We start from the raw sequence: 19,800 nt of genomic DNA, 5'->3' as shown, positions 1-19,800 counted from the left end.
GTCTTGAATGTCTCTGACTTATTAAGGTGTTAAAACCAATTAAGTGTTACGTGCCGGTTTGGTCTGAAGTGTGAAACAGTGAATACAGCTTAAAGATCCATGAAATAAGAAGCAGTCGGGGCTTATTGTTAGTTGGTCAACCAGCAACATTGCTTGATGATGTTTTGCCAGGTGTTGATATTAATTACAATAACACAGTTTGCAGAAGAATTAACTTGTAGGACAGAATTTTGTGTTTAGTTAGAGATACCAAAGCAAATTAGAGTCTAAATGTTTTGGATTTCATAAAAATGCTGAAAAAAGTTGATTTGATCCATTCCTTATCAATTTAAATGCTGTTTTATGATATAAACTTTGCATATTGATTAAGGCTCAGCAGTTACAGTGACGGCATCACCATGATGTGAGAGTGTCTTTTAATGATGGAAGATCATAGTTGTGATTGGATGACTAATTGATAGAGCAAGCACAGACATCCTTCTGTGCCAGGACTTGCCCGATCTATATCTTTTCATACCTAAAAACCTAGCAGAGGAAGCAATGAGGAAGTCAAAAGATATTGCTGCAATACATTTTCAAGTTGTGAGGACACAGCAGATCATCTTACTCCTGATCAGAGTTCCTCCTTTTGCAACCAACTGCCTAATGCTGTGCTTCTTAGGAGATAAGGGGAGCCTCACATGAAAGGTGACTCAGCAGTCCAGCACACGCAGCTTCTCCTAAGATAAGCATGAAGTGGGGCCTAAGGACAGTGGGATACCAGGAAAAATAGTGAATAGAATGGAAAAAAATCCACAGAAGGTAAAGCATTACTCATTGTAGGAAATATTCCAAGGCAGTTAAAGACTCCCAGTGATTTAAAATATAAAATGTATTGCAAAGATCATCATAGATTTTTGAGAAAATATAGAGGAGTAAAATATACAGGAGTAAGTTATTTTAGCCAAAGCAAAACTCATTATTTATTTAACATTTCTATCAATATTAATCTCCAATTTATATTTATTTTGATAATTTCTCACCATATATTGACATTTATTGCTCCAGTTTTAACTGCACTGGCCCAGAAGCTCATATTGGGAGTATAGGTAAAAATTAGACAGTAATTATTCTAAAGCTAAAAAGGTTTGGTCATGATAGGGGGCTGCTGCTTCAACACAGCCAAATGCACTTGTCTCGTGTTCAGCGTGGATGTTGAGAGTAATGTGCTTCTTGCAACACTGTAAAACCCACTTCCAGGATGACTGACTTTGCATCGAAATCTCCCGTGTTTTCTGTTGGAATCATGCAAAGTTGTGTGTATTTATGACTTTGTGTGTGGCAGGATATGACCTGAAGGTCGGTGACTCTGTTTTTAGCACTCCTGTGTGACAAACTTGGGGGCAAAGCCACATAAAAAATATAAAAAAAAATATTGAAAAATACTGCAATTCTGCCCAATCTTTTGCAGAGTAAGAATCTTCTGGTTGTGGGTGCCACTAACTTACTTCCACTTGTAGTTTAACAACAAAATGCCTAACCTTTATCCCTGACCCCTTTGTGTTCATGTTGTTTTGCGTTCATTTTATGGGCTGCTTTTGTGCATTAGAACAGGTGATGATTTTCGGTGGGTAGAGGTAGGGGGGCATATGCAAGTAACCCCCCCCCATCCTCTGTGAGAATGAAATAAATAAACAATGAACGGTCCACTCTTCTTGCGCGCCTCATCCCATCTCATGCATGGCTGCCAGTAATGGTCTGTTGGGTGTCAGCTTTTATTGGCACGGCACAAAGCAAGTGCCAAAGGCTCAGTGGCTCGACTCCACGCCGCAGACTCGGCCTGTGGATAAAAGCAAGCAAAATGCCTCAGTCGAGCTCAAAGACTTAGTCATGTTGGGCTGGAACGAGGAAGTGCAGTGGAGAGGGGAGGGACTGAGGGTGCCGCTCCATGGGGCCGCCTCGGCGTTGCGACCTTCTGCACATGGAACCGGGGAGAGTTGGAAGAACTTCATACTGCAAACACAAGGAATAGCAGGTAAAGTCATTTCCACCGCGCTTTGTAGCTTCGCATCACTTTCAAGGGTGAGGTCAAATCCTCAGACTTGTTTTTTCACGGTCTCACGGTCTATAGGAGAGATGCACCTGCTGGAATAGTCTCCTTACACTTCGGCTGCAGGTGCGGCGCAGCATCATATCCCGTCTGATGCCGCGCGATTCCACACCAACACTAAACTTTAAACAACCAAACAATGTACTTTCAGAATTATACATTTTATATATATACATGAATATGTGTGTATATATCTCCACATATGTGCGTGTGTGCGCGCGCGGGCGCGTGCTTGCGCTATATTAAATTAGAGAACCAACCGCTTATTCAATGTCGTCAAATTGTTCCAATTTTCCACGTGTTCCATTTTTTTGGATTGTTTGGGGAAAATTGTGTCTGCAATATCTATTCAAAAATAGTTGAAAAATATTATTCTAACTTCTGCTGGCTGCCACTCAATACATCGGTGACAATTTTAATCGCTTAAATAGGCTTCATACTTTATATCATTGCGATGTAGCACCTGTTGCAGCAGCACCACAGAGCCATTGATTTCATAGCTCGACGCAATTATTTCATTCGTTAAAAGTCGTAAAATGATTATACTAACAATATTCGATTATTTTACCGACTTTTAACATTTTAATACACACTTGTCTGCGGCCAAATACACAACCTAAGTCAAGCATAACTTTAAAAAAACGTATGCAAAGACTAAACACACTCCAGTGATTTAAAGTAATCAATACACGTGTTAAATTAATCTGGTCATTGTTGAAGACTGTGCCGAGAGCGGAAAAGTCTCTTAATCCTTCAGGAGGCAAGATTGAGGTAAACTGAGGAGGAAAGTTGCTCAGCAAACACACTACCAACTTCTTTTTTTCTTTCATTTGTCCCAATTTCAACAGTGTGTAAATATGAGACATACTGGTTGAATCCTGATTTTTTTTAACAACAATAGTCAGTTTGGGGACGACATATTTCATTGGAATTTATTTAAGTTGAGCCAGCCAACTGTTGTACATTGTTCTTGAATGGTCAAGTTTCCTCTTTTGATATCATTTCTATTTCAACAATAAAATTCTGTTTTAGAAATTATTCAAAGAACAGACAGCTTTAAATATAAAATTGCATTAGGTAAATGTATTTGTTGTCGGTTGTTACAACTGCTTGTAACATGGAAATGCACCTGCACAAATTGGACTTTTTCACAGCGCAAACTGGAATAGCAGCGCTGAGAATCCGTCTGCAGATAAGTCATTTTCCTTGTCAGTAAGAACAGAAGTGTGTGTGTGTGTGTGTGTGTGTGGGGGGGGGGGGGGGGGCAAGGGGGTCGCAAAGGAAGACAGGCAGTTATTAAAATTATTGTACTGTCTGAAAAGCAGAGTAGTGAAGTGTGTCAGATGCAAATGAAGGAAACTTTTCCTTAGCATACAGTTACTCTCTTGTTGGCTGGTCAATAATCTCAAAAACACATCCCCCCTCCCAGTGGCCGTATATTTCATCAATTACTGATGAGAATCTCTGAATGGACAAAGTTACGCATAACTGAGTTTGGTCAAATATTCCCCTTCTTATAATTGATAACAAGTGCCAACAGCCTTACTACAATACTACCATTATTAATGCAGATATTTATTGCAGTACTGGTTAGATTTCATATCGAAATCTATCTAACTCTAACTCAGTCATTTTGGGTTAATGTGGGTGGTAACTATGTCTTAGTAGTTTTACAAGTAAAGAAGAAGAATCATGGTGTGACAACAACAATTATGGAATTTTATAAACACATGCAGTGTCATTTTTTAGGTTATTTTTCAAATGCCTTTATATCTTGTTTACCCATATTTTGCTGCTTCAAATATTCTTTGTCATATTTTATTTAAAATGTATAGAGCATATGTCCCACAACCACACAGAAAAACACACATATGTACGCAAATGCACAGGCATATCATATTGAAATCTTAATGTAACATGAAAATTGAATGTATTTTTTAATTCTTTTACATGGCTCACATCTTACTAATTGTAAGAAAACGACTCATTCTGTAATTTCAACGATTACAGAAATGTTATGAACATATGTAGTATTATTTTTCTTTTTTTTCTGATGTCTTTGTTTCGTCTTGTTTTCACATTTATTGCTGCGTTGCAAAACATGCACACACACATGCACATAAACACAAACAAACAGATGATCATAGTTTCATGGCGTGGTCCTCTGTATCTGTTAACGGTTTCACTGTTTCTCATCTCCACCCTGTGCTCTGGTCTAACTTTGCACCTCAATATGTGCAGTTGCCCCCCCCCCATCTACAACCCTTCCCTCTTCCAACCACACACACACACACACACACACACACACACACACACACACACACACACACACACACACGCATGCACACGCACGCACACAATACAAATAGGGAGGACGACATAGAATTCAACCCACAAGCCTCTTCCTGCCTCTCCTCACCTCTCGACACACTCAGACCAAAACTTTTCCAGCCCCCCTGCGGTCAGAACTCTTTACAAAGACATCTATCTTGCTTGGTAAAAGATTCCACTTGCCCCATTTCAAACTCACACTCACGCCATCGCACACTGACACACACTCATATTTGCATCATTGCCTTGTGCTCATTTTCAGGATATATACTCTAGTCTTTGTCTCTATTAAGCTTTCATTAAATCTAACATATCGATAATGTATATACATGTGGACTTGCTTTTGTTTGTAAATGAAAGATGTGTCCACACATTGCCCTAATTCCTGACAGACCTTCAAATTTCAGTTAGGTTAAAATCATTGATATGCATAGAAAAGTGTTTCTTTTTAAAAACTTTTTATTATTTTACTTACTTTTAAAATACATAAACAATTTTAAATTAAATGACAGTTATATGGTAAAAGTACCAGCAACGCAGACAAATGTTATTCAAATTAATGACCTATATGTTGAAAATGTAAATAAAAAACATTATGATATCCCGTTTCAGCAAAATAGATATTTAATTTGTAACATTTTGTCATGCACCATACTTTCCACATACCTACACAAGTGTGTTCTGACTTAGTGTGGGATCTCTCTATTTTATCTCTGTCATATCTCTGTCCCTACCAACAAATCCATATTTCCCCTCACATTATCCGCCCAGAAAAAAGGTACATGCGAATATACCCCTCTATGCTTTTGACCTCCAAACTCCAGATGATGAACGATAGTGATGGAGTCGGGCTTAGCAAAGTAGCACGCAACAACCCATGTTGTGCAGAACAAATCATCTGACAGTGACCTTTGCCCCCTTTGCCCCCCTTTGCCCCCCTCCTTCTCTTCAGACTTGCATCCTGGGCGTCTGTAGTCCACTGAGCTCCTGACTTGACTCCGCAAAATTCGACACATTGCAACATATCAGCCTGTCGCTTCCCACAATTTGTTCCAAATGTGTGGAGCCATCTGTCAGTAAAACAGGAAGGCCTAGGTTCCCCTTTTCCCTTGGGCCTGTTTCGTTATTTTCGGGAGCTTCACTTCTCCCTGTGTGGTTGCTTGGACTGGGCAGCAGCCCCACCAACGGCTTCTTGAAGTGGCGGAGCTAGGGCTGAGACTGTCAGGCCCATCTGCTTCAAGCTTGAGGGCCATCCATTATTAATGGGGCCATAAGCGCTGGTTACTCCTCAGATATTCAGCCCTGGCCGGAGAATTGCTTCTGGACTCAACTGCTTCCGCTTGTAAAAAAAGGAAAAAAAAGAGAACTTCTTCGTCCTGCTTTTCTATCTTCTTTTCTTAATCTCTTGTCTTCCTGTTGCTTCTGCTTCTCTGACTTCTTGCCCCCCATCACAATATACTTTTCTGCCCAGCTTGCTGTCTTGGTGGCCCACTCTTTCTTTTTTTTCCTCTCCCCTCTCTTTGTTTCTGATTGTGTCTTGCATGCATCTGTGCTTGAACTGCGGGCTCAGTGATGCATGGTTAGTAAATTAGAGAGAACACGAGCACCGATCAGCTGGGCACGGCAAACATCCACATCCTCAGTGACCTGGGGCCAGTTAATTTTCTGCTTAATTTTGCGGCAGTCAGTTTGCATTTTTGGATGATTACGTGGCAGGAAATTAACAATAAATAACAAATGTGGTCTGAAAGCCAATTCCCAGCGACCCCTTACTACTAGCAGGCCCATCAGCCAGAGCTGAGCCATTCTCCAAGCTCAGTCTCTCCATCAGAGTTAATGAAAATGTCTGTAATTCTTTGTAATGTGATGTGAGGGACATTGCAATTGTGACAAGAGTGATCTCACTTGGGTGACAGAGTGGGTCACGGAGAATTTGACTTTATTCCACACAAGCCTGTATAATGTTTTGTCCTTAGGCTGCTCTTGATTAAATTCACATACTTTTAAATGTCCATCTCTCTTCTGTTAGAGTACTTGCAACGCATGGAGACAGAGGAGGCCCAGGAAATGGCCCAGATGCCAGGTAAACGATTACCAGATTGAGTCTTTGAGCACAAAAAAAACTTTCTACCAAAAGGCAATTTTCTTTCTCCAGAATTAGACTGGTCAGTTTGTTATTTGGTGATTGATGGATGCTTGCTGCTGTGTATGCCAACCCAGGAAGGGATAGCCCACCCACCAATGACGCATCAGAGGAAACTGAGGAGCCCATGGCTGTCCCAGAAGACTTGTCCAGCTCCAGCACTGGCCACCAGCAGAACAACAGAGTGGACAAAGGTATGAAACGGTACCTGTCCGAATGTACCCATTGGAAATCAAAACATCACAGGAAAAATTTAAAATTTAATGCAAAGAACTGTGTAACCACTGCATTAAGTGGAGCATATCCATTTCAAAATGGTCCCAAAGCTGCCAAATCAAAGGTAGATGGTAGTATCAAAGCAATGTCAAGGGTACATAAAAAAGCAACAAATGGTTAAGAATTTAATTCCTGGCACATCCAGTGGGAGATACATGATGCTCCAAATCGTTTAGAAAAAAAAATTGCTTTAAATCTGCACAAGGACACATTTGGGTCATTGGCAGTAAAAATTTAAAAATACATATTTTTGATCCATGGCATGTCATTCACAAGTCAAATCTTAAGGAATAGCTAATGTGACCTTGATTTGAGTTTGTGAACATCTAGCCAGGAGATATCACATTGAAATTAAAGATGGAGTCTGTGAGGGAATTCACATCTGAAGGGTATATTTATATCAAGCCTCTACTCGTGTTGGTGTAGCAATACAGGAATAATAGTTTCCCATAATTAATCAGTTTTAATATTATCACTGTTTATCACATGAAAATGTATTCATTTGTTTCACGGAAGTCAGAATGGAATAAATTTTGATCATATTAAAAATAATATGACTTTTGAGAAAATTGTTAAAATTAGGACACCCCAATCAGAACTAGTAAATAAATGTAAAATAGAAAATAAAATCCAAAAGAGAAATCAGGCTATGTGAAAATTGTTTACAGAGGTTTAGGTGGAGAATTCTCTTTTTTTCTCTTCATTTTTTGGATTTAACAAATCAATATACACTCATTCTTTTTCGGAATGACCTTAATGTGAATTCAGTTGCACTTCCTTAACTCAATCACTACAAAATTAACAAATTAATTTGTCAGTCCCTGTAGGGAGATTCGTTCTCTGCAATTAACTCATCATGGATGAACCATGAGCAGTAGGCATGCCGTCCACCAGAGCCAGGGGAGCAGTTAGGGGTTCAATGTCTTGCTCAACAACACTTTGGCACACAGCCGGGAATCAAACCAGGAATGTTCTGTTCCAAAGACGATTCCTCCACCTCCTATGCCACGCCACCCCAGTTTGACAAACTGGTTATATTTCTAAAAACAGCAATTCTAATCCTGATGATATTGAATCTACAGCTAACATATTGACTTCACCTCAGGCTATGATATATCTTCTTCCTTACAAATCTACAGGATATGTGGGATCATTTTGCCTTTCTAGTTTTAATGAAACAGGGAGTTCAGGTTGAGAAGTGACAGTGATCACTGATCATCTTTTCCTGACCAATAGTACATGGGACATAAAAAAAATCAAAAGACAAGAAAAGAAGAAAAAATCACCACCTACATTTTGGAAACTAAATCAGCAACAGCACAGATCAGCAAACTTAATACTTATCAGTACAACAAAAAAAAATTGTGGAACATCAGGACTGTCATTTGAATGATGTCATTATTTTCATAAAAAAACATTTTGAAAACTTCTAATGCGTTGAGATGATAAAAATATTAAGATCACATTGAGAGGGACACAAATTTACATATATACCTGCTGTATACAAACACACACACACACACACACACACACATACACACACACACACATACACACACATACACACACACACACAAACACACACACAAACACACACAAACACACACAAACACACACACACACACACACACAAACACACATATATATACATCCATCTTCTGCCGCTTATCCTGCACTCAGGGTCGCGGGGGATGCTGGAGCCTATCCCAACTGTCATCAGGTACACAGTGGCCGCCAGTCCATTGTAGGGCCAAATACAGAAAACTGACAACCATTCACCCACTCAATTTTTCTCAATGTTTCACACAAATATATATGTGTGTGTGTCTGTGTATACACGGAGAGGGGGCATTTTCATAATTTTAGTGTATATAAATATCTAAATACATATCCCAGAAAAATAGCTGTGAGACAGCCCTTTAGAACATTAAATATCATTAAATATGTACAACCCAGTATCAAGAAAGAGTGTTATTATAGATTTTATTGCAAATTAATATTGTCATCTTTGGCACTTGACTGTGGAGCCTCAGCAATCCTATAAGTGTTTTTCATCTTACCCAGAATGGCAAAGATTAGCTGCGCAAAGTCAAAAAATAAGATATGAGAGGAAACTGAAATAGGATGTGCAAGAATTTCCTAAGAAGAACTTGCAGTCAGATGGTTTCAACACTCCTGGAGATAAAGAGCTCAGGAACAGAGCTGAGCACATGAGATCAATGCGTCACAATGCACCTGCACACACGCATGCAAACGCATGCATACACATGCACACGCACATGCACACATACTGATATGCAAACACACAGGACTACACACACATAAGGGGGCATGCACATGAAAATTCTTTTTCTATAAGATCACTGTCGGGTATTCATGTGATGACATCTTAAAAACTGACACATTCAAACAAATAACGATGTGACTAATGGAGGTACAACTGGGGGAAACTTCAAATATTTGATTATTTAAATTTTCCCAGGCACAAAGTGGTACATTTTAATAAAGGGTTCTGTTAATTCCTGCAGATTTTATGGGTGTGTGTGTTCTTGCATTTGTGTGCATGCATGCATGCATGCATGCATGCGTTTGTGTGTCTCCATATAGTGACAGAGAGAGAGAAAGAAGGGAAGTGTAAGTATCTTGCACATCTATGCATCACTGGGTCTTTGATAAAAGCTAGTTATAATTATCACTCAGGATCATGAGATGCTCTGTTGTGAAAAAGGCCAGAAGCAGGGGGACCATATATGGGACATGGGACCTCAAAGTACCAAATGCTCAAAAGCTCAAACCAGGTTGTTTCCTGTTGAAAAGCAATCTTCACAGCCACAGATCGTTGCTTTGCATTCTCATTGCAGCGATCCACAAATAATGATGTGTAAATGTCAACGTGACTGTTTTCTCCAAACATTTTTGCTATTCATTGTTAAATTGTAGATCTATCATCTTGTTGTGGCTTGGAATAAATCTGAACACATGGTTCTTTTAAATTTCAATGAACAGATAGTTTAAGATGTAATGTTTCTGGGGAAAAAATCAAAAAGATTTGAAAGAACAGAGGATTGTATGAAAATTTAGTTTATTTTTCCTACAAGTTGTATCTCTGGTGCAGTTTAACACATGTGGTTCCTACTTGCACAAAAAGTTATTTTCAGGCAGTGAGAGCTCTATAACAGGAACCACCAGAACTCTCTTCGTGTCTACACACTGCAAACGAGAGCTCACGCAGAACTTACTTCCTATAACTATCACTAAAAGTCCACAAGTTCAGTTTTGTATTTGTTCTCTCTATGCTATTTCTATGCCTTAATGATTAATTCCACAGCCCATTGTGATTAGATCAGGCTGCCACTTGTTTTAGTGGCATGTGGTTTGTTTGTCTTTGTTATTTGACACTTCCCAAAAAAGCAAATCAGGATACGTGACCCTTAAAAATATGATATAAAGAAAAAACCTTCTTCCTACTTCCAATTCAGACCTAACTTCCCCATATCCATGAGACGTAGGTGTCAGAAGAGCTCATGGTTCTTCTGCCCTTCTGTCTGATTCAGCTGATGAAACTGACTGATAAACAGCTCATCTGTGTCTCTAGATTGAGACTCAGCAGCACAAACAAATGAATTAAGGCTTTTGTAATTGAGTTTTGGAATGCTTTAGCAACATAGCTAGTGAGCTTATGTTTTGAATGCCTTTTAAAGAAGTTACTAATTGTACAAATGACATGACAAAAGGAAATTGTTGATTGAAATTTTGTAAATTTAATTGGCAGGACTGAAGTAGTTCCACAGTTTGCAAATAGGACAAAATTCACCTATCCTAATTTTTAATCACAACTATGTTACTGTTAACCATTCCTGAGATGCCATATATTTAAAATTCAACTATCTACTTTACAAAATAAAAAAGCATCTGATACAGATGATGTGTGTACCACTATTAGGAGCTTTCGTTAAACTTAGATGATAGTGCAAACGAACCCCTGGCATCCATGGCTGCCCAGACACTGGGCCAATTAGTAGTTTTTTTTTAGAATTAAATTATTTTTAATTCCAAAATGAATAAACATAGACAACAGAAAAAAAATATGTACATTCACAGATATCAGACAACTTTAAAATAGCTTTTATGGGCAGTAAATAATAATGTTAAATTTTGTTTAAGTAATAATTAAAAATAACAACAATAAAGCAGCTTATAACTGTATAAAGTAATGGAGATTTCATAAATGTTGAATATAATGTATGAAATGGATTATTTAAGTTACAAAAGCCAATATTATATATCTCTAATCTGTGCCATAGATATGTAGTGATGATATAATGATGTAATGATAAGGTATAATACAAATAAATAAACACCATCACCTGAAATAGTTGGATGGGAGGTCTATGGAGTTGTATATGGGTGTCTATTTTGGGGTGAAACAAAGATACTAACTCATTCAAGTTCTACTGTAGCATAGCAGTCTCAAAATATGGGTGATTGAGGCCCTCAAAATGTATTATTTATCAAAACTGTAACATAATTATATTCTAAATGCACTGGTTGTTCATGTGCTATTCCGTAATAACATATCACATTGAAACAGGCCTTGAGCATTACTCAAGCCTTCCTCTCTGATGTGCCCATGACTTATCCATGAGTGTTATCTCATCAGTACAGCAAAATAGTACACAAATGTCACAATTCAACACAGGATGAAATTGCTCGCCCAGCTGGTTGATCTAAGTATTTGTGGGAGATTGTAACATTGGGTCATGTGATTCTATCATTACTCAGTTCTCCTGTTTTGCTCTAACTAGTTCTTTACATTTTTTTTAAATCTGAGATCATTTGCTCTTTCAGTGACTCCTGTAACATAACACTATCTTGTTACAGTTACAGGTTGTTTTACAATTCCTTTCCCATGCTTCCCTTTCTGTCACTTCTCCATACTTCTTGGTATTTCAGTTAGACACAGGCCCTCTTTCTGAAGCTTCCCCTTTTCCATGGATTCCTATATTTCATGATTTCCTCTTCTTGCTCTTTGGTTGTACAAACAGATTGGACGCATGGGGAAATCAGGCCAAGACCCAGACATGCAAACCACAGAATGGAGGTTGCAGGACTTGCCTACACTCTTTAATGTTTCTTCAGTTCCTTTGAAATAAAAGAGGGAGACAGTGGTTCAAGCACACTTCTCATTTCTTGGGAACACCGAAAACCTAAATGGAAGGGGGGCTTTTTGGCTTCTAGTGTATGTAATGGAAAGAAGTTTAAATCTCCACTCTACAACAATCAACAACATTTAATGCAATACTATTTGTTGAACAATGCAATCAACAAAAGTGAGTGTGCGCATCACACTTTGCCTTCCCTAGTTTAACGCTTCTTCTTGACTGTTTCCTGTTCATCTCGCTTTCATTTGTTTCAAGTGTGATGGTGTGAGATGATTTATATGTTTCTTCATCTCATCGCTCACATCCTCAAACTCAACACGTCAAAAATATTAGATATATTTTAGAGAAATTTGTCAGCAAAGTGTAGGAAGAGGTTCATTTTTTTGCTGTCCTCGTGCAGATACAGCCACATTGCATTTTTTTAAAATGGCTATGACAGTATTAAATAGTATTTCTGTAAAAAGAACCAGTAGTTTTATATTTTTATGAGTAACTCAACAAATACAGGACAAACACGAATTTCGCTATTAGCATATATACAAACCCTCGAAGAGTCCAACCAGAAAAATAAATGAAAGAATGAAGATGAAGTCAAATTAATGGTAAATTAAGTGATTCATTAATATATTCAAATTTAACTAAATGAACTAATTAAGCAAAAAAAAAGGCAATCACAAAAGGGTATACTCAGGGCTAGTAATAGAATGATTTAACCAGGAAATTAGGATAGCCAAATGACCTACTTTTTATAGAAGAACCTTGAACAATCTTAAAGTTTTTGAAACAAAAAATTATTCATAGCTGTATGTTGAAGATGGGGTGTAGGTAAATGTACCGCTCTATCATACTATTCTCATGTCACTGATAAATTGCCCAGCATGTATGAAAGAACCTTGCACGTATTCTAAACCGTGGCCCCCCTTACCCTCTTTTCCAGCCTGTAACATTAAAGTTGAGGCTCGCAGTGATGAGGAGAATGGGCTGGCCTGTGACATGAATGGCGTGGAGGAGGAGGAGTGCGCGGAAGACTTGCGCGTGATCGATGCCTCGAGGGCCAAGGTGAACGGCTCACAGCCGAGCCCTGAAGCCAAGGCCTTCTCCTCAGCTGGCGGTATCCGCCTGCCCAACGGGAAGCTCAAGTGCGATATCTGTGGGATAGTTTGCATTGGTCCCAATGTGTTGATGGTGCACAAGCGAAGCCACACTGGTAAGCCATCTGCAATACTTCTTGCCCTTCCTTTGCACCCATGTTTATTGTGAGTTTGAGGATGAGGATGGATGAAGGGTAGGACGTTGTCTGCTGTGGCTCTGGCTTCTGTTTCAAGAGTATTAAAGAAAGCCAATAGCCCCTTTTCCAGTTTCTGGGATGCTGGGTTGATGCACATCTGAGAGCAGGAATAAACTTCAGCTTCTTCTTAAAACAGGTTTGCAGGTAGATTTGTGGTAGCATCTGTGATTGGCTTTCCTTCCACAGACCTTCCTCCCATGACAAATGCACTTTCAACAAGCCATTGGCATTCATTATTGCTTGTCTAAATGACTATGAATTAACTCTGAACAAGAAACTGTAACTGATTCAATTATTAAAATTATCTTGGTGTGAAAAGTTGAAGGAACAGGCTGAAATTAAACAGAATCGTAGCAGAGCAACAATTATCTGGCTATGGAAACGTTTTCAAATTTCAAAATTGATATTCCGCTATAATGAACCCAAACCACTCGTGGGGAACATTAAAAAAATGCTAACTGTCAAGCTTTAGAAAGTAATGAATCTCAAAATGGAAGAAAGGAACACTAGACTGATGTAAATGCAAAAGAAAGTACAATAAAGGATATAATGAAGTGCCTCCTATTTAAATAGAAAATATTCTGTGCTGAGACTTTTCTCCTGAAATGCATTTTTAATGAATTTTCCTTTCATATATTTTACTGCTTCACTGGTGACTCTTATTTTATGGGGGGCCTTTGAAAAAAAGGCAATATTAAAACGTTCTCAGAGAATGCCACAACACTCAGAGAGGCTGGATATTGGTTTATTCCAGACGCGCTGATCAGGAAGACTGGCTCTCAACACAAAGTGTTTCCTTCACTTTATTCAAATGAGGCCGAATTTGCATTGTGAAGTGCTGCTCTTATTTTAGAGACGAAGAAGAGGAAAAAATGAGATTTTCAGATCAAATTGACCTAGGCAATGGTGCATTACGGAACTGGCAGGCTGAGTCTGAAAGGCTCTTGTTCGATCAGTGCGCCAGACTAGGTGGGGCAGGGGGGGCACAGAGAGATGGGGTGTCACTTTGTAGATAAACCCTCCTGGTTGCTGGGGAATTGCTCCCTGCCCTAAGGGACACTCTGTCATCTGGCTTGTTTTGGCACGTGGGAAGCTTGTAGTGTCAGTGAAGGCATCACATAAAAAGATAAGGGGCAGCAGGGTCTTAAAGCTATCCCACTTCCTGTAAAATATACATCCATATTTTTTTCTTTCCATTGTGTTTCCGCTGCCCTCTTTTACATTAGTGTTTGTCTGTTGTGATTCTCCTCAGGAGAACGCCCCTTCCAGTGCAGCCAGTGCGGTGCCTCTTTCACCCAGAAAGGGAACCTCCTGCGTCACATTAAGCTCCACTCTGGGGAGAAGCCCTTCAAATGTCACCTTTGCAGCTACGCCTGTCGCAGGAGGGATGCTCTCACTGGACATCTGCGCACCCACTCCGGTGAGAGACCAGAGCTAAGCACACTTTTATCCTCAAAGCTTGGATTCCAAAAATTGAACTACAACCCCACATTTCTGATGTGCTTGAAGCATTTAAGTATGCTCACACAGGTCTATCCAATTTTTATACCATTATAGAGATGTACTAAAACTGTTATGAACACTTCTTGATTTGAGTAAATGTAATTTTCTTACTTTTTTAATCACTAAAATCTGATATTTCTAACGATATCTTTCAACTCACTTTGATTTTGAGAACTTATGTAACGGCATCTGTGTGTTCCGCAAGCTCTGTTTTGCCTCTCCTTGTAAGTGGGTGAAACGTTTAAAAAAAAGTCTTAAGTTCTGCAGTTCATCAAGTGGGTAAGAGGAAATTGTCAGGGTGCCAACATGCTGTCACTTTTTACTCAACCTTTTCAGAGGTGAAGGTTAATAATATGTTTAGAAGCACTCCATGCTCAGAATAATCTAGTAAGAAGGATCATTATATATTTAGTGCTTAAAAGTGAGTGATTTCATAAAAATCCCTTTACTATAGATTATTATACCGTCACACCACAAAATGTAAAACTGATCATTTAAGATATAAACCCATTTATTTTAAAATTAATTTTTAAGAAACCCTTCCAAAAAAGTTATTGCAATACTTTTAAAATGTATGCACATTAATACAAAAGGCCTGTATCTACAGCAGCTGATGGGAGTTGATGATCTAATTTCCTGTAATGGCTTTGTGTCATAGTGTTGTTAATCAATATCAATTGTAGTTTTATGTTAAGGATATAACTATGGCCTTTGAAAGAACAGTGGTAAGGCAGATAATGTGATAGTGGCTCATGTCTAAGGCAATAGTCACTTATCAGTGAAAATATCAAAATTCCAAACACAAACCTTTAATCAGACACTACATATGTTTTGCCTTAGTTTAGATTTAGTTTAGAATGTTCAATTATACACTCAAAAAGTAAAATATAACATATTGAAATAAATACAATTTTCATTATTATTAATGCTCATGAGAAGAAAAAAACATGATTTAATTAATTAATGTGGAATTGATAATGATAACAATAACATTAATTTTCATCATTATCATCACCATCATTATAGTAAAGTTATCACTAATTTATCCATTTATTTGTTTGTTTGATTTATTATCCTCCAACATGCCATTCATTTTCATAATCAAGGATGCAGTTATTGCAATCAGAATGTCATTTAATGAATATACCTTTCCATTAATAATCAAATAAATAAATATTTTAATGTTGAAGTCCTTGAATTCAATTTTTATTGAATCATCCAAATTTTGTATTCATTCATTCGTTATCTACACCATTTACACTACACTTTGGGTCGCAGAGGGACTAGAGCAGGGGGGGCAAACTTTTTGGCTCAGGGGCGGCATTGACTAAAATTTGACAGACGGGCCAAGTCAGCACAAGGTACGATATATATATAAAAAAAATGCATTTGCTAAGTGTACATATCAGACTTGTTACGCATTTGCTTTGAAAATAAAACCAGCTTGGTTTTGAAGGCTCTGACGTTTGCTTGCATTTAATGCACAAACCAGCTTTTCCCTTGTAGCTTCACGTCCAGCTCATTCATGTGTGTCTATCAGTATGTCCACAGTAAAGGCTAAATCACAAAGCCAATCTGTGTCATTCAGCTCAGGAAAATTCTCAAGCAGCTCCAAAAATTAAATAATCTCCTGTTTGAGCTCCCACATTCATTTATCCAGTCATTCACATCAAGTGTGAATTCTGTACCAATTTTTGGCGGGCCAGATTAAAAAGGCCAACAGGCTGGATGTGGCCTGCGGGCTGTAGTTGCCCACCCCTGGACTAGAGCCTACCCTAGCTGTCATTGGACGAGAGGCAGGGTACATCTTGGACTGGTCGCTCATTCATTAAAGGGCCCCATATAGACACGCACACTCATTCGTTCTCTCTCATTCTGGAATGAGAATTGGGCACACAATTGAGCAATTTTGGGTCTCCAATTGACCTATTTTTATGTTGTTGGATTTTGAGACAGGGGAGGACATGCAAACTCCACATGGAAAGGTCCCCTTTCAGATTCAAACCAGGAACCTTTTTGCTTTGAGGCGGATGGGCTAACCACTGTAACAACATGCTGCCCTTTCCTTTTTTTTAATAAATCTTCCATCAATAAAATTAATTGTATCCTCATTCCCTCTTTTCTTTTTCTTTTGTTTTGTTGGGTTTACTAAGATAGTGACATTTCTTTTTGCACAGTTGGAAAACCTCACAAGTGTGTATACTGTGGGCGGAGTTACAAGCAAAGGAGTTCTCTGGAGGAGCACAAGGAGCGATGTCACAATTATTTACAATACATGGGGCTGCAAAACAGCATCTACACAGGTTGGTGGTTGCTCACATTCCCTTTCAGCCAAGTCTGATGAGAATCTTAACCTGACCACGCCATTCTCCATGCACACTACAAAGTTATGAGTTTTCCAAAAGGTCAGGTTAAAGTAATTACGTTTCTGTATGATTATAGTTATTTTTGATAGGCACTTACTACTTGGATTAACTTGAATTGAAAAAAAGCATTCCCATCTGTGTGCATGAACAAATTCTGTGTTTAAAGACCAAGTGCTTCACATGTGTCAGAATCTCTCTAAGAAAAAAGACAGATGTGTAAATTACTGATGGCAGAAAAAGCACTGTCATAACTGCTCATTGCCTAAAAAATATACTGACTGAAATATACTTCTCTGTCTTGCTTTCCAGTAGTAAAGGAAGAAAGCAGCCAGAGTGAACAGAGGGAAGACTTAAGCCAAACGGGATCTGACAGAGCCTTGGTGCTAGACAGATTAGCTAATAATGTAGCTAAGCGTAAGAGCACAATGCCACAGAAGTTTGTGGGTAAGGGCTTAAATCTGCTTCCTTTGTATGACTACGCTCTCATTATTGTGTCTGACAAACAAGTGTAGCTGCTGCACCCTTTAGATAATGCTGTCCTGAGTGTAGTCTCGGATGGCTCCTTAATTTTGATGTACCACTGTGGCTCTGTGAAATGCTCTTCAAGAAACAGTAAATAAATACTTTCCAACTGAGAATATTCTGGGTAAAGCTCAGACCTTAATCGTACTTACTTGTCAAATCAGTACTAGAAGTGTAAAAAATGTTAGTAATTCCAGTGAGACTTATAATATAAATCTCAAAGTTATGTGTTTTGAAAGAAAGTAATATTGACAAGACAGTATTTTAATGATTTATTCCTAATTCCTGAAAAGTCATCGTTACCTTAAACTTATTTTCATATGATGTTTACCTGATACACAGGATGCTTTCCAGGGGTTGTTAGAAAACGATCTAAAAAATCAGAATAGGTGATGAGTCAATGACGAAATAAGAAAAAATGAAAGAAATGAAATAATTCATAAAATAGAAAACAATTCTTACCAAGTCCGTGTGTTTGTGTTTACATATGTAGGTGTTTCAAAGGCTTGTCTGCAAACTGTGCCCAACTTATTCCACAATTATAATTTTCCACTGTTTTTTTTTTTTTTTATCTTGTTCTGTCCTGTACATTTATTAAGATACCAGCTGTAGTAATCATTTCAGAAGGAGGGGCAGGTTGGGTGTGAATGTACTAAATGTACAGCGCATAGACTGTGGTCAGCCTCATATGCCTTTCTTCCATCTGTGTGGCCTCCAGGGGATAAGCGTTTGCCAGACCTCTCCTACGATGGAGGATCAAGTGAGTTGATTCAGCCGCACGTCATTGACCAGGCCATTAACAGTGCCATCAGTTACCTTGGGGCTGAGTCGCTCCGGCCTCTTGTTCAAACCTCTCCAGCCTCATCTTCTGATGTTGGCACCATATATCCACTCCACAAGCCTCCACCTGAGGGCCACACAGCAACGGGCCACAGCTTGTCTGCCAAAGACAGTGCGGCTGAGAACCTTCTTCTCCTCTCCAAGTCCAAGTCTGCATCCAGTGAGAAGGATGGCTCTCCCAGCCATAGCGGCCAAGATTCCACTGACACTGAGAGCAACAACGAGGACAGAGCAGGCGGTGCTGCATCAGGCCTCATCTACCTGACCAACCACATCACCCCTGGTGTGAGGAATGGTGTGTTGCCCCTGGTGAAGGAGGAACAGCAGAGGCAGTATGAGGCCATCAGGGCCAGCATGGAGATGGCCTCTGAAGGGTTTAAGGTGGTGACAGCAGATGGCGAGCAGGTGAAGGCATACCGTTGTGAACACTGCCGTGTTCTCTTCCTGGACCACGTCATGTACACCATTCACATGGGCTGCCACGGTTTCAGAGACCCCTTCGAGTGCAACCTGTGTGGCCATCGCAGCCAAGACCGTTACGAGTTCTCTTCTCATATAACACGGGGGGAGCATCGCTACTGAGCAAACATATTCTTAGACATGAAAGAAATGCATAGAAATACATGTCAAAAATACACTGTTGATGTGTGAAAGTGTTTTCTACAAAGTGTGCATGTTTGTTGAAGACAAATTAATACAAATGTTAAAAATTCATTTATTTTCATTTCAAGTAATGATGTTCACCGAAGATATTGTCAAGTTTTATATTGAATTATTCATCACTTGTTAATTGTATAAAGTGTAGAAATGTGTCTCTTCTTTTCCAAAAACCTGGCAGCATTTTATTCAGGTTTCAGGATTAAATAGAAATATGTTGAAGTTGGTGAATGCATTCAATTATTTGAAGAAACATGACTGTAGTGGATTTAGGTGCAAACAAAATATGGGTACAAAACTCAATAAAGATATTGCAGTCATTATAGATAAATCCAACTGTGTTCTATTTCACTTTCAATTCTTCCTTCATGTATTTTTACCAACCTGTGTATTATTTATATTACATTTACTTGCCTCTCTGTTTTTTTTTGTATTTATTACAATGATTGATGTTTGTCTGTAGGTTAGTTAACAAAAAAATGCATCCACTTCTGTTTAACTGTACTAAAGGTGTTTAAGGTGAAACATGAAGCCTGCTGGACGTTCAATGTCAACTCGGTCTTTCACCAGGAATTGCAAAACATAACTTCACTCCAAGATCAAGAGACATTGGAAGTCTGAAG

At 38.7% G+C, this 19,800-nt stretch overlaps 1 protein-coding gene across 6 annotated transcripts; it reads left to right on the top strand.

Annotated features, from left to right (window-relative positions):
- Nucleotides 1–1,719: 1,719 nt before the first annotated feature.
- ikzf1 (IKAROS family zinc finger 1 (Ikaros)) lies at nt 1,720–19,508 on the top strand. 6 transcript variants are annotated; one of them, XM_086165239.1, is made up of 8 exons: nt 1,720–2,014; nt 6,450–6,503; nt 6,641–6,757; nt 12,939–13,208; nt 14,542–14,709; nt 16,970–17,095; nt 17,471–17,602; nt 18,399–19,508. In XM_086165239.1, the coding sequence occupies exons 1-8, from the start codon at nt 1,720–1,722 to the stop codon at nt 19,100–19,102; spliced, it is 1,866 nt and encodes a 621-aa protein (XP_086021365.1). In that variant the 3' UTR covers nt 19,103–19,508. The 6 variants fall into 6 exon arrangements, with proteins under 6 accessions (XP_086021365.1, XP_086021403.1, XP_086021392.1 ...); XM_086165249.1 differs by having other exon boundaries at nt 1,865–2,014; nt 17,468–17,602; XM_086165277.1 differs by lacking the exon at nt 12,939–13,208.
- Nucleotides 19,509–19,800: the final 292 nt, after the last annotated feature.

The sequence above is a fragment of the Fistularia commersonii genome, chromosome 2 (genome assembly GCF_037954325.1).
Source record: "Fistularia commersonii isolate RoL2024-O1a breed Wild chromosome 2, RoL_Fcom_v1.0, whole genome shotgun sequence".
In the NCBI taxonomy this organism is placed as follows: domain Eukaryota; kingdom Metazoa; phylum Chordata; class Actinopteri; order Syngnathiformes; family Fistulariidae; genus Fistularia; species Fistularia commersonii.
The sequence above is the reverse complement of the archived record's forward strand: the minus strand, read 5'-3'. Positions and strand labels throughout refer to the sequence as shown.

Excerpts from the sequence above, each read along its gene's own strand:
- ikzf1 (XM_086165239.1), top strand. The coding sequence starts at position 1,720 with ATGGCTGCCAGTAATGGTCTGTTGGGTGTCAGCTTTTATTGGCACGGC. Across the intron at positions 6,504-6,640 it reads GGAAATGGCCCAGATGCCAG|GAAGGGATAGCCCACCCACC; the intron begins GTAAACGATTAC and ends ATGCCAACCCAG. Across the intron at positions 13,209-14,541 it reads GCACAAGCGAAGCCACACTG|GAGAACGCCCCTTCCAGTGC; the intron begins GTAAGCCATCTG and ends GATTCTCCTCAG.